The 15402-nt window shown below is 40.8% G+C and overlaps 1 protein-coding gene across 19 annotated transcripts in view; it reads right to left on the bottom strand.

Moving 5' to 3' along the window:
- LOC113443493 (myosin-10-like) overlaps nucleotides 1-15402 on the bottom strand; it is a 72807-nt gene that overhangs the window by 30670 nt on the left and 26735 nt on the right. For 12 of the 19 annotated variants that reach the window (XR_015740041.1, XM_087916109.1, XM_087916113.1 and 9 more), the window contains 13 exons: nucleotides 14359-14454; nucleotides 13280-13398; nucleotides 12985-13137; nucleotides 10613-10786; nucleotides 10069-10242; nucleotides 8766-8880; nucleotides 8424-8492; nucleotides 6469-6662; nucleotides 4428-4549; nucleotides 3935-4004; nucleotides 3651-3811; nucleotides 2308-2416; nucleotides 1869-2000 (listed from right to left, as the gene is read on the bottom strand). Coding sequence is in view for 18 of the 19 variants with exons in the window: in XM_087916109.1 (XP_087772235.1) it covers nucleotides 1869-2000; nucleotides 2308-2416; nucleotides 3651-3811; nucleotides 3935-4004; nucleotides 4428-4549; nucleotides 6469-6662; nucleotides 8424-8492; nucleotides 8766-8880; nucleotides 10069-10242; nucleotides 10613-10786; nucleotides 12985-13137; nucleotides 13280-13398; nucleotides 14359-14454 (1688 nt within the window). In the remaining variant the exon portion in view is untranslated. The remainder of the gene's footprint in view (nucleotides 1-1868; nucleotides 2001-2307; nucleotides 2417-3650; nucleotides 3812-3934; nucleotides 4005-4427; nucleotides 4550-6468; nucleotides 6663-8423; nucleotides 8493-8765; nucleotides 8881-10068; nucleotides 10243-10612; nucleotides 10787-12984; nucleotides 13138-13279; nucleotides 13399-14358; nucleotides 14455-15402) is intronic. The other 7 variants (XM_087916119.1, XM_087916118.1, XM_087916122.1 and 4 more) reach the window with 1 other exon arrangement.

The raw sequence follows: 15402 nt of genomic DNA, 5'->3' as shown, positions 1-15402 counted from the left end.
ATCGGTTACTAAATAAGCAGTCCAATCATACTAGGAAACTAAATAAAAATTATAAATTGTAAAGATACAAGCAACAAGGTTATAGTCATAAGTAGAAACAGATAGATACTAGGAAGGATGAGAAAATTAATAGTAATTCGGTCTTAGTAAATAGTTTGACAGTGTTGTGGGAATTAGTGGTTTAGCAGTATAATGGCATTTGGGGAAAAAAACTGTCCTTATGTCTAGTTGTTCTGGTGTGCAGTGCCCTATAGTGTCGTTTTGAGGGTAGGAGTTGAAACAATTTATGTCCAGGATGTGAGGGCTCTGTAGATATTTTTACAGCCGTCTTTTTGAGTCGTACAGTATACAGGTCCTCGATGGAAGGCAGGTTGGTAGAAATTGGTTTTTTTTTCTGCAGTTCTAATAACGGTATATGTTGAAGTCTATGTCCGTCTTGTTTGGTTGCAGAGCCAAACCAAACAATTATAGAGGTGCAGATGACAGAGTCAATAATTCCTCTGCATAAATAAATAGGATATATAAATAGGATCAAGAAAACCAAGCATGAGGTTCATGAAAGCGCTACTTCAGAGCACCACGATGGATGAAACTGCTCTGTGATGTAAGCATCTTGGGTGAAGTTCTTCCTCCACCTCACTTCCTGAGGTTCTTTTACAAGTTTCCCTCGACTTATGACCGTTTACTTAGCAACAATTTGAACTTGTGAAGACCCACCTCGGAGCTACTTAAGATATCTGAATTCGAAGTTCCAATGGTTGCCTCCCACATAGTCATGTAATCAAACTTCAGGTGCTCAGCATCACCGCCACCTTTACAGCGGTTTACAGTGTCCTGCAGTCACGTGATCATGTTTTATAACAGTTTGCCAAAACTGATACTTTCATTTTTTTGTGAGACTACCCCTGTACGAAACTACAGGTTCGATTAAGAACCTTCACAAAAAAAGGTTGTAAAATAAGGTCGGTCATGTTTTTACCCCTATCATGACTTACAATATGATAGGCAGGCTCCGTTGTGGACATAAGTCAAGGGCTACATGTAAACAGGAAATGGTGCATGGGAAATCAAGCTAGCATGCTGCCACCATCCTAGAGAGCCCTTTCTTTTCTTTTTTAAAATTTTTTTATTGGTTTTTAAAAACAAACATAAACAAAGAAAACATAAAAACATCAAGCTATCTTCCATAGGTGTACATACAGCATGCCAGTTGGTTTACAAATTGTTTTGTGCTTCCATTTCGTAGTCTTCGATTACAATTACATTGCATATGATCTCATATTGTCAATCAAAAATTAAATACCTTAGTATCATTATTAATCAATCATTTGACTATACTTTTATTCATTCATGTTTTACAGGATAGTCATAATTTACTTAGTTTATTTTATAACAGTTCATATTATCATCCCAAGTCTATCCTAAAATCATTTTGTAGGTATAATAAGAAAAAAGTACACCTAGAGAGCCCTTATTAAAGATGCTGGAAAGAGAGACTTTGAAGTACAGGCACTGGGACAGAGGGAGGCTGAGAAAATGGAACATAACTCTCCAATGATGAGGGCTAATTGAGAAGAAAGAGAAGCGAGCAATCAAGATCAGGGATAATTAAAATAACTAGCAGAACGAAGCAGAGGTTCAACGCAGAATGCTACTAGAATCTAGAGAGAAGTTTCCTGGCAAGCCAAAAAAACAACAACTTAGAACACCTCAGCAAATTGAGAGAAAGGAGAGAGGGGCATACGAAGAACGATCTCACAGATCCAAGAAGAAAAGTGACAAAGGAATGGATAAGAGCTCCAACTGTAGGAAGACAACAACCGTGTGCTGGAGGGAAGTAGGCCTAGTTCTCAATTATTCCTATTTACCTGTTGGTATTTGTTTTCTAGTTCCTTAAGGTCCAGTTGGGTTTTTGTGTGCTTCTCTTGGACTTTCTGTAGTTCTACTGCCTTCGCTTGCATCACCTCATCCTGGCGTGTCACCTGCAACAGAGGCTTCACCTGGGAGGAAAAACGTACAATAGGTATTGATGTTCCCTTCTATACAATCTGTGAAAGGAGGAAGCTGACATTTGGGGGGGGGGGAATGACCTGTGGCTCTATAAATCTGTGAGATGTTAAATCTGCTTCAGTTTACTAGAAGTGAAATAACCAGCCATCTTCCCTCCCTCCGTCGCCACTCAAGACGCTTTTTAGAAATCTAGTCATTCCTGTCTGCTTTCCCACTTTTCACCAACTGATCTTGCAATGATACGGTCTCCTGCCTAGTAACCGATGTCTTTTTGCAGATCTAACCATCTTGACTCACCTTGGTAAACAGGCGCCACCACTGCCAATGGCGCAGTTTGAGGTAGGCTGCACAGTTGCGTTGCATAACTTTGAGAGCGCTCATCTGCTGCTGCTTTTTCATGAAAGCTCTAGGAGATGAAGGGGGTGGGGTGAGGGGAAGACCATCCATGAGTCCCATGATTACCACACCGACAGCCATGTTTAGGGAGCTAAATGTGCCTGTGCTGGGACTACAACACGCCTTGCCCCTCTCCTATACCAAATGAAAAAGTCCATATAATTTACATTTTATATAGGCTGAAGATTTTAAAAAAGGGGAGAGGAAAGCCAATGGGGGTGGGCTATAGCAGAGGTCTTCAAACTTGACAGCTTTAAGACTTGTGGACTTCAACTCCCAGAATTCCTCCTCCAGTCATGTTAGCTCAGGAATTCTGGGAGCTGAAGTCCACAAGTCTTAAAGTTGCCAAGTTGGAAGACCCTTGGGTTATAGGGAGAATTAAATCTACTACGGGTAAATCTTGACATGACTGCCTGTCACGATTATAAGTTGTGACGGTTGTAAGTCGGGTCACCCATATAAAGACTCTATTTTATGATCTTTTTTGTAATGGTTGTTAAGTGAGCCCCTCCCACCCCCCACTCCCGTTGTTAAGTATGGTCCAATTTTGCTGAAAACCAGAAGTAAATGCTGGTTTTCTTCAAAAGACATCATAAAACATGGTCATGTGACCATAGGATGCTGCAAATGGCCGAAATGTGGGCGGGTTGCCGAGCACCTGACATGTAGTCATATGACCAAGGGGGTGTGGCCATCAGAACTTTGGAACCAGATTGTAATTACCCCTAGGGAGGTTTGTTGTAACTTCAAACTAAGTGATCAATTGTGAAGTCGAAGAGCTATCTGTAAATCTATTAAGTTATCAATTATGGACTACTACAAAAGAAAATGTTATCTTTTAGAGAACAATTCTATCATATCTTCTTTGTGGAATCAGGAAACTCTGGGTCTTCAGATGCTACCAAATTTATATATTTGTTTATTAAACTTATATGCTGCCCACCTCACCAGAGGCAACTCTAGGCAGCTTACAATCATTCAAACTTCAAATATAGCAGCTTAACAGGCATTGCCAATGGTTAGAGCTTCTTCCCTCCCCTCCCTCAGCTTCACACCTATGATGCTCCTAGTTCAGTCTCCTATTTAAAAAGATAATCAAGTAACAAAGTAGGGAGAAGAATCATAATCTGAAAATTCGGGAAGTTCAAATCCATCAACATATAGGGAAGTCTATTTTAGATCAATCCTGTCCATGCTTTTTAGATCTAGGTCATAATTCAACCCAGTCCCTGTTCAGTGCTCACTTGCGAGCTAGGTATCCCCTGGCCGCTGCCTGGAAAGACACAATTATATCTGTAATCTTCAGATCTCGTTCCTCTTCTAGGTGAGCCAAAACGCCAGCCCGGAAGAAGATCTTACTCTGGCCAATGCGGTAGAGATTAGGGTCCAGCTCCAAAGCCTTGATCTGGAATGACAAAAGAGCCAGAAGGACAGAAGAGGATGAGGGATCCACTCAAACCACTCTGGGGGTGGACTCGTTTTAGCCCAGGTTGCCTTGACTGTTCTAGCCAGCAAACCCCATACGTACCATACGCTCACAGGCCTGTTTTCCATCCATGAAGCCTTTGGGAATGGCATTTGGTGTCAGGATCTCGTACCTGTTGAGGAATTTGGGGAAACCAAGGAGTTTCAAAGTGATATTTAGTCACACTACATACAATTCATTTCTATTCCTTTGGGGTTTTTTTTTTCTCATTTTTTCCACACAAAGTCAGTTGAGAGGTTTGTCTTCCATTTTAACAGCTGTTAACAGCTACCATCATTGGGCTGAGAGACAGCAGTTAGTGAAGTTGGACTTCAGTCTATCTCTCCCTGGTCCAAATCCAACATTTTTAACACTCCACTCTGACACACAGCAAAATATAAGCTACAAACCTGAGTATCAACTGGAATTTCATAAGCGGTATCTCCAAATTCTAAGAGCATTAAGGCTGAAGATCAAATCCTAAATAACTGAGAACTGTTTTGGTCTTCCTGCATACGTCCTCTTTTGCTGAAGATCCATCACCAAAATGGCGTACCTTTGGCGGAATTCCTGAAAGATAATGCGATTGGGGAATCCCTGGCGGCAGATTCGAATTCCCTCAAGGACTCCGTTGCAACGCAGCTGGTCCAGTACAAGATGTGGCTCCAGTTTTCCAGCCTGTTAACAAGTGCCAAGGGAAGGATGTGTGAGAAAAGGCCACAGGAGGCACAGGAGGGTCTGTTCCCGAAGAATCTGGATGGGAATTCTTCAGCACTCTAAAGTCAGCCCCTAACAATATCCCTTCTTATTTTTCTTATTTCTTTTTCACCTTTATCGTCAACTTTTTTGCAGATAGCTCAAGGCGTGCTGCTCTCACATTCATAACAATTTTGTGAGATAAATGAGGCTGAAGATACATGGCTGATTAATTCTGTAGAATGGCATGGCTGAGTGAGAATTTGGCCCGAGGCTTCCTTTGATTTAAATTCAATATCCTCATATTATATCACCTACATTCTTTTACACTCAAAAGACACACACGCAATAGTTTCCAATACGAAACACACTTAACTTCCTCATAATTTTCTTCATACAATCAGGCTGACTAATTATTTCATCTTCAAGATATTTTTCTCATGAGGAAGAGTACTACCGAGGGCTGAGTAGTCCTCGATTTATGACAGGATACTTAGTGACTGAAGGATACTTAGTGACTGAAGTTACAACAGGCTTCCTGGGGCGGGGGCGGGAGCACTTACAATCCAGTTCCAACAGCCGACCTCCCTGATGGTCGTATGACTGCATCTCAAGTACTCGGCAACAAGCCTGCATTTGCGGCCATTTGCCTTATTCTGTGATCACATGACCCACATTTTGTAACAGTTTTCCAAAATCCAGCAGTTATTTCCTATTTGCAGCAAAACTGCCCCTTAACATAGCTTAACACTACATTCGCTTAACATCAATCCCAAAAAAGGTCAGGAAATTGTGTCTGTCATTTGGGTGGACAACCATTTTATGGTTGTCAAGACTTACAACCGTGATGGGCAGGCGCCATTATGGTTGTAAGTCAAGGATTACCTGTACTCCCCTGTTACATAGACATATGAAGCTTTTTCTTGGTTAAGATACGGTGTTGTTAGCTCAGGGGTGGGCAATTAATTTTCCAAGGGTCACATGAGAAACTGGGACAGTTCTAGAGGGCCATAGGGCTGTGAACATGCATGCAAGCACAGAGATATCTAAACTGAAAAAAAAAAAAGGAAGTCACCTTTAAAATAAAAGCAATTTACATGGGCAGAACAGGGACTGCCATAAAATGCCCAAGTCTGTGTTAGCTACTGACTAACAACGCTGTTAGTCCACAACACTCCAATGGAACAGCTTGCCCTCAGAAAACGTGAGTGCTCCATCACTGGAGGTTTTTAAGAAGACATTAGACGGTCACTCATCTGAAATAGTATAGGTTCTCCTGATTGAGCAGAGGGCTGGACTAGAAGACCTCCAAGGTCCCTTCCAGTTCTGTTCTGTTCTGTTCTGTTCTACTATACTATACTCTAGTCTACTCTACTCTACTCTACTCTAGCCTTGGAGTGTATGAGGTCACTATAGATGACAAGATAGTAATCTTTCAATGTCTAAGGGGCTGCCACAAAAAAGAGGATCAATCTATTCTCCAGAGCACCTGAAGATAGGACAAGAAGCAATGGATGGAAACCAACAAAGAGTTAGTTTCTAACTAACTATACCTAAAAATAAGGGGAAAAAATTGTGACAATTAAAACAATCAATCCGTGGAAGAGCTTGCCTTCAGAAGTTCTGGGTGCTCCATCCCTGGAGATTTTTAGGAAGGGACTGTCTGAAATGGTATAGGGTCTCTTCTGCCTATGGGGGTGTTGGGGGTTGGGCTGGAAGATCTCCAAGGTCCTTGTAACTCTGCTATTCTATATCTTAATCAAGAAAAATACTTCACATGTTTGTGCTACAGGGGAGATCTTAAGGTCTTCTGATAGGTCTAAGAAGGAATGGTCAACATCTTTCATGGCTTCCTTCAGTCGATGAATGAACGAATCCCAAGCCCCAAAGTTCCCACTCACTCTTTTCTCATGGTTTGGTATGATGCACCGTACAAAGTTGGGATTGGTGTTGCGCAAGGTTGACATAAGTTTGGAGAGCGACTCCTTATACAGCTGTCCCACAGTCCGGAACATTCCTTTCTTTGTCTTGTAGGAGGCGCCAAAGGCCAGGTCTCCCATCCCGCTTACTTGGTCCAGACCCACAATCCGATCCACTAGGGAGAAGGAGAAAAAGCTTTTGATCTCTCCATCCTATTCCCCATATTGAAACTCCAAAAAACATGTTGATTTCCTCAGTTTCCAATTTCCGTCTCAAGTAAACATACATCTATGAGAGTTATCCTGCGAGGAGCAGAAGTTACCCAATTATTGGACTATACTGCATTTAAAGGAGGACTAGATAGGAGATGCAGATAATTTGGATGGGTGAGGAAGGGCAACATGGCCACATCAAACCCTCCCAGTACTCCTTTGCAATTTCCAGACTGAATGAAGAGATTGGAGAGTTTAAAAGCAGTATTTTTCAACATTGGCAACTTTAAGAACACTACACTTGATCTTAGCCAAATGGCCAAAATGTTATGGCAAGTTTAAAATATGTGGACTTCAACTCCCAACCATCTTAAAGTTGCCAAGGTTGGAAAACCCTGACTTAAAGCATCAGGCACCCCATAAACATCTAATCTTTTCGCCAAAAATATTGATGCCGCCCATTCTGGTGATATCATAACATTCCCAGTTGCACCCTCTTCCTTTTAGGGACTTTTTTTTTAAAGTATGGCATTGAGATAGTCCAGTCCAGTAAGATTCCCAAGCAAGCTTCTTTAAGATTTTGGACAGACATTTACTTACCTGTTTTGAAGCCACTCAATTTAAATTGTAAGCAGCATGGAAACTAATATGTTGTAAATACAGTATTATTCGGCAATAAAGAATTGATTTCTCTCAGTAGTACCTGGTTCTTAGTACTAATAAGTCATTAATCTGCCACTATACACTGCGTGTGGAATTGTTATTTTCATTCCACATTAGCAGGTTAGGGGATATTGTATATTTTTGTGTTTATGACTTACCAAAATAGCAATGAACAGAGAAAACCTTACCACATAATTTAAGAAACTGTACATATTGAATTATATGATCAAACTTTCTCCAGTAGGAAAAGTAAGGAATAAACATTGGGAAACATGGTAAGATTGAAGATAGTCTTTGACTTACGACCATTTGCTTAATGACCAAAGTTACCAAGGCATTGAAAAAAGCGACTTACGAGCTCACACTTACAACCTTTGTAGCATTTCCACGATCACAGGATCCAAATTCAGGCACTTGACAACTGGCATATGTTTATGATTGTCCCGGGGTCATGGAATTGACATTTGTCACTTTCCCAGTGAGCTTCTAACAAGCAAAGTCAATGGGGGAAGCTGGGTTTATTTAATGTCCATTTAACAACTCACTTAACAACTATGTGATTCACGTAACAAAAAAAAAATTGTAAAATTGGACGCAATTCACTTAACAACCGCCTTGCTTTAGCAATGGAAATTCTGGTCCCATATATGCTCGTAAGTCAAGGACTGCTTGTACAAATCAATGATAAAATATATTTAAATATCCATGGGAATTTCACAAAATATCCTCATCTAAAAGTGACTTTAAAAAGTGCAGGAAACAGAGTTTTGAATAAAGAGAGGCGAGGGTACTTTAGCCAAACAGCTCAGTCAAAAGAAAAGAAATGGAGAAAGATTTGGAACTTTAATTCTCAAGTTCATTAACAACTTTTAAATGGCCTTTCTAAAACACCTTAACTTGAGGTTCATCCCTATTTAAGTGAATGGGATTTAGTATTTATTTAGCAAATCAAATCCCAAATTAAGACGAACTGATGCATGTCTCACTGTTTCCCAGAAGAGACCTGTCACCTTTCTGACTACATGCAGGCATGTCTTGCATGTTGAAAGGAAGAAACCTACTTTCGGCTGGAACCTGAGATGCCACGGCATAGCTGTCAAAGAAATAAACCTTCTGTATATTCTGGATCTCTGGCGACAGGACAGGACAGAAGAGGCAAGTGGAGAGAAGGGAAGGATAAGGTTTCACAAGATCATCCATTACAGGACAGAAGAAGTGGAACAAGAAAGAAGAAAAGAGAAACAGCAAATAGCAGAGTGGTTAGTATCAGCAGTGACAGGGATTTTCACACACGAGAAGTCACGTTCACATACAATACAATCAGCAAGCTATCCTTATTAACAGGCAACAAATACTATGAAGCTGAGCAGCTGTTGGTTATAGCAGGATTTCAACCCTCTTACCATCTTTCCATAGTTCAGCAGTAAACTTATCCGTGCTCTGATGAAGAAGAGTGGCCACATTGTCATTCAAGGGGTCCATATTTTTCATGAGCCACTCATCCGCTTTGTAATCAACCTTTCAATGAAAACGGGGAGGGGGAAGGAAGACGAGAAAGGATCAAAAGGTTAAACGACGTCAGAACTGTTCGTAGCAAATCCATCTGGCCTTGTCCTGTAGTCCGCAACTTGCAACTGTTTGTTTAGTGACCGTTCGAACTTATGAAAGTGCTGAAGAAAGCGACCAAACAATCGGTCCTTGCACTTACGACCATTGCGGTATATCTGAGGTCCCATGATCAAAGTTTGGGCACTTGGAATAATGGTTGCAGTGTTCCAGGGTCACCTGATCATCATTTGTAACCTTCGCAACAAGAAAAGTCAATGGAAGAAGCTGGAATTGCTTAACAATCACATGATCCACTAAATTACCATGGGGGTTTGCTTAATCTCCTGCTTGGGTGGGGGTTTGGACTAGATGACCTACAAGGTCTCTTCCAACTCTGTTAATTTAATCTAATCACTAAAAAAAAAAAAACAGCAGTTTGGATGCAAATGACTTAGTGGCTACTTGACTTAGCAATGGAAGTTTTGATCTGAACTGTGATTATAAATTGAGGACCGTTTGTACTGTCTACTCCATCCTTTTTCGGTTAAAATCGTCCAAAGGTGTTGAGATTCCGTGTTCTAGAATTTCAAAGGCTCAAGGAATTAAGCACAATCCAGAGTGGTATAAGGTGCAAGAGAAACAGATTTTAGTCTTCTCTTAAGCATGAAAGCCAATGGATGACCTCAAATCAGTCACTCCCTCTCAGCCCTAATCAGCAACAAACTCTGTTCACAGCCTGGCTGAAAAATAAAACCTCTCATCACATCAGCCCCGATAACTTTGCTCTGTGAACTAGGCAAGCACAATGCACAACTAAATGGATCCATCCTGCAATCCAGCAGGACAAACTCCAAAGAAAAAAAACAGCTGGGCAAAGGAATGGAAGAAAAACTGATAGAAAACCATGCTTTCTCCAAAATAGCTGCCCAGTGGCAATTTAATTTTAAAGTCCCAGCTACCATAGTAACTTATCAGCGTTTTCCTTAGTTGCTAACATTAGAGCTGAGGACCCAAAATTGAAATTCTCTCATGATAACCTGTGGCTGAGATAATAACAGGTCATAATTCGCGACATCTGAAAGGTCCCAGTTTGGGAAAGGCAGTAAACATGGATGTGCCACTAAAAAGGGAAGGGAGACAAGAGAAGTTGCCATTTACCCTGCCAGCATAATGGATGATGCAGAAGTCAGCTTTATCCCGCAGCTGCCGGGGTTTTTGGAATTTGGGATGGGACCCCTGCTCCTGGGAAACTTTTTCCACAAAGCTCTTATCGGTGGCTTTAGGGAACCAGCACTCCTCATCTAGTAGAGCCAGCAGCCCTGGAGGGTTTGCCTGGGAGAAAGCGAGATAGACCCAACAACATTAGCAACATTCCAAGAGCTGTAGGTAACTTGATCAGGGCGTGGGAGAAAATGGGTTACAAAAGGAACAACGATTGCATCACACCTGAGATGTTATGCAAACAATCGTCTTCCACTGTGGATTATTTAGAGATCAGATAGAAGTTTACGATCCAAGTTAAAGATCTGATCTTGACTCCCACCCTAAAGAATTGTCAAAAAAAGACCACCCCACCAGCAAGAACAAATGCAAGAACAAGGTGCAAGAACCACTGAAGAGGAGAAAGTTCTCCAAAGAGCTAGAGGCCATCTGTTCTTGGCCCTCCACACGTAACAACTACACAGCATTCCAGGCCACTCACTGGTCTCTCAATGAGATCAATGCAGGGTTGAAGGTCCAAGCCAAAGTCAATGAAATTCCACTCAATGCCTTCTCGTTGATATTCTTCCTGCTCTAGCACAAACATGGTGTGGTTGAAGAGCTGCTGGAGCTTTTCATTGGTGTAGTTGATGCAGAGTTGTTCAAACGAGTTCAGCTGCAGGATGGAGAGAGTAGGAGAAAAGAAAACATTCATAGGGAGTTCAACATGTGATGCATTTTATTGTGTTTTCTCCCTCTGAATCTACTGACAGGTCAAGATAAACCTCTTTGTCATTCACATTGTCAGCTAAAGTTTACTGGGTGACAATGCCCAGAATAAGGATATCAAGGAAGCTGCAGAAAAATAGAAAATTCCTTAATTACAGTTGATACTGAATTATTATAGTTCTGCTTTAAAATCTATTTATTTCTTGCTTTTTACAATACTGACATTAATCCTTTCCTTCCCTGCCTAGAATTCGCCAAGAGTCAGGCAACGTTCAAGTTTAACTTTTTATTATATGCACAAAAGTATGAAATCACAGCTGCCACTTCTTTAGCTGGTGTTGGCTTTCATTTGCATGGAGTTCTTCCCAAGAATGTGTTAGAATGGTGTATGTGTAAATCCAGCTAAAAAATTGACAAGATGGAAATGTTTATTAAAGTGCAAATTTTCTAAGTGTCGTCCAAGATGTTTTGATATGACACCCAGTGTGCCAGTAACCTCTGGGATCACCACTGCCCTAATTTTCAATTCTGATTTTCAGATCTTGATACTTGAGTAACATTCTCCAATTCTTTGTCTTTTGTTCTATTATTCCTTGGTATTGCCACATCAATTGCCCACATTTTCTTCTTTTCAACCAAAGTTACATCTGGTGAACTCTGCAGTAAAACTATTTCAGAGCCTTCACCAAGGACCTTCTGTCTGATGACTTTGCTGTTTACATCTTTTTTCCACAATCTAATGCCCTTTAGTTATGTCCTATGAGAATTCAAGTCAACTCAAGGGTATCATGTTGGAGAAAGCTGATTTATATTAGTACTACAAAACTATTTTAGCATCTTTCTAGATAGCAACATGCATTTACGGCTTATGACCTATTACTGAAGGGAGGATTTGGTATAGAATTATTTTTTGTATAAAGAGACTTAGTGCTTATGATTTATTTTTATTTTCCAAGTCCAAAACATCTTACGTTAGAGAGAAAATATGATATTTAAAATTAATATAATAATCTAAATAAAAAAAACTTTCAATAACTATATAAGGAGTAGAAAAAATAAAACACAGAATAAATTTAAGACACATACATGACATTATATAGCATTTGAAGCCCAGAAAATAGTGGTGTGAATAGCTTTATCATTGGCCAGGAACAAATTGTCCATTGCACACATGATCCATAAAAATTGTGGCAGGATTCTGCTGTTCCCCACATTCGCAATGCCCATTTCCTGTGATACAGCCAGGGATGGGATTCAAATTTTTTAACAACTGGTTCTGTGAGTGTGGCTTAGGTGGTGGGCGTGGCTTGGTGGTCATGTTATTGGCTGGATGTGGCCAACTCAGTATCATTCACATTGAGGCACGCATCTCCTCGCCTGGCCTCTCATGACTGTGGGGATGCTGCAACAGTCATAAGTGTAAAAAATGGTCATAAGTCACTTTTTCAGTGCCATTGAAACTTTGAATGGTCACTCCACACAAGCAAAGTACCAGCAAAGGAGGAAAAAAAACTCCAGAGTCCTGCCAAGAATGTGATAAAGGTTAATGGAGAGGCAGTTTCTGTAAGCAACACCAGAATGTTTCCTTCCTGCCTTCCTTACAGGATTAGGCCAGTAATTTCTTCTAACAACTGGTTCTCTGAACTGCTTAGAATGTTAACAACCACTTCTAGTGAATAGATGCAAACTGGTAGAATCCCACCCCTGGATACCGCCCCATGTTTTCAAGTTCTTCTTACATTGTGACCCCCTTATTCTCAATCTGTTCATATTCCATACGGGAGATGGCACCCAGGCATAGGTTCTTCCAGTGTTTATGATAGTAAAAAATGAGAAAACTGTGGCCTTCCAGCCATAGCTTCCAGCATGGCCATATTTGTTGGGAACTGTTACGTGACACAATAAATCCAACATGCCTTCTCCAAGAACATTCAAGTCTTCCTTGAAGAACATGAAGACTACTAGTCAAGACTCTAGGGTTTCGGTTGGGAAGAACTACAGCTCTGAAACAGGAAAAGTTATGGGTTTACTTAAAAGAGAAGATCAACAATACAATTTGAAGGAAAGGATTGAAAGCAGCTCTGCAGATGTGCCATATTCATTGGGTAGTGAAAAAGGAAGAGGAACCACACTTGATCCCCTTACCTGAAATATTTCAAAACCAGCAATATCCAAAATGCCGATGAAAGATGCCCCCTGGCGTTTGGTACGATCCAATGCACGGTTGATCCGATGCACAAGCCAGCGGAAAAGCCGCTCATAGGTGGCTTTGGCCAATGCTTCCACGGCAAAGTCAGCCTAGGAATAGAAGGGATCAAAACAGGCTCATCTTGGCCCATACATTCCATACATACTTATTATTTATCTTGGCAAACCCTCCTTCAAGGGCTCTTCAGGACCATCCACCAACATGTCAGCCACAGTCATCAGCACCACTGACCTGTTCTTTTGTCTGTGCCTTCTGCACATAGTCTCGGCCGACCTTGATGCGTGGGGTAAGAATAGCACGGGTGAACTCCGTGACGTTCATGCCCAGGAGGTGGCAGAGTTTTTGAGCAGCTGCAAAGGCACAGAAGAGACCAATAAGTTCCTTTTGTCAAGACATTTCCACCAGCTTTCTTCTCAATTTCATATCCCACCCCCTTCTCCCTTTCAAAAAGCGGTTCCTAGCTCACAGGAATGTTAGACAGAAGGCTGAATTTCAATATGGTGATTATGGTGAAACTTAAATTGGAAATACTGTTTCTTAGAGCCAAAGTGGAAATCAAAGTGGAAATTAATAATAATCATGATCATGATCATGATCATGATAAAAATGTTCCCCATGCACTTGCATTGTCTTTAACAGGGTTATATCTTCTACAGCTGACTCCTAAATAAAAAGATGGTATGAGCTCTGATCACAGTCAAGTGCTTAAAGTCAGTCCTTGTTTAACAACCAGTTGTGTAGTGACTGTTCAAAAGTTGTAACAGACATTCCCAGAACTACTTATGATCCAATTCTGGATTTCCGAGACTGCATCTCCCCACATCAGCTTAATGATTGCCATGCAGAGGTGGTATTCAGCAGTCTCTCACCAGTTCTGGAGAACCGGTAGCAGAAATTTTGAGTGAATTTTGGAGAACAGGCAAATGCCATCTCTGACTGGCCCTGCCCCCATCTATTCTCTGCCTCCCATTGAATCCCAACTGATTGGCTGGGTCTTCTTTTGTTGCCTTGCACAGGAAAATGGAGCTGGAAAACAGATTAGTGGGGTGGGAAGGGAATGGGATTTTGCAATAACCTTCCCCCAGGAGTGGGGAGGGAATGGAGATTTTACAGTATCCTTCCCCTGCCATGCCCACCAAGCCACGCCGCGCCCACAGAACCAGTAGTAAAAATGTTTGAATCCCACCACTGTCATGACTTATGACCATCATTCCAGGCTCAACTGCAGTCATAAGATGAGAAATACCTGTACTTGCTAGTATTTCTGAAAAGTCAGCGCTTTCTCACTTAAAGCTACTAATCTGAAATACCTGTGTTATCCGGCATGGAAGCCTGATCTGTATTCCTCTCTTTACGGAAGACAATATTGCCAAACTGCAGCACAGCTGAGACCATTCGCAGCATACCTATATGGACGGAGGAGCATTATCAAAACCACATTTTAAAGATACATACAATGTTACTTTTCTCCAGTGCCCTCATAATTTTAAATAATTTGAATTTTTGGATTGATGAAACATATTGACATTCCCTGTAGCAGGCTGGGACTGCATCAACTAACAAGCAGCATTGAAAACATTTCAAACCCAAAGATCATCATAAGAGCCATTTGGCAACATGGTCATTTCTCTTACTGTTTTAATATTGCATTAATTGTTTTAAAGTTATATAAAATTAGTAAGAAAAATCACAATCCTCTAAAGTTTCTGTGCAAGAAAGAAGTTTTGGGACATATTCTTTATTTCAGATGTCCCTTCAAGTTTAAGTCTCTCACTTGGTTTCTCACTCTTCTCCTTCACTACATGAAGGAATATTATAGGAATTACAATAAAAAAAACAAATCACAACATTCACCATAGTATAAAATAGGGGTCCCCAAACTTGGCAACTTTAAGACTTGTGGACTTCAACTCCCAGAATTCTCCAGCCAGCATAACTGAAGTCCCCAAGTCTTAAAGTTGCCAAGTTTGGAGACCTCTGGTGTAAAACATTCCTTAAAATGGAACTGTGGAGTTAAAAGCAATGCTAAAACTTCTTATTGCAGAAATAGCCTTCTACAATATTTTAAGAATATTAATTAGGTGTACACATAAGAAAAACATGTAAGTTCATATTTAAGACAGTTGCTGTGTCCCAAGGTCATGTGATTCCCGTTTTGCAAGTAACCTCAATGGGGAAGCCAGATTCACTTAAACAACCGAGTTACTCACTTATTGACCGTAGTGATTCCCTTAACAACCATGGCAAGAAAGTTCGCAAAATGGGGCAAAACTCACTTGACAACTGTCTCGCTTAATGATAGAAATTTTGGGATCAATTGTGGTTGTAATTCAAGGACTCCCTGTATTATTTTT

The sequence above is a fragment of the Pseudonaja textilis genome, chromosome Z (genome assembly GCF_049901715.1).
Source record: "Pseudonaja textilis isolate UNSWEBS1 chromosome Z, rPseTex1.2, whole genome shotgun sequence".
NCBI lineage: Eukaryota > Metazoa > Chordata > Lepidosauria > Squamata > Elapidae > Pseudonaja > Pseudonaja textilis.
Note: the sequence above shows the minus strand (reverse complement) of the source record. Positions and strands in the feature narration are given on the sequence as shown.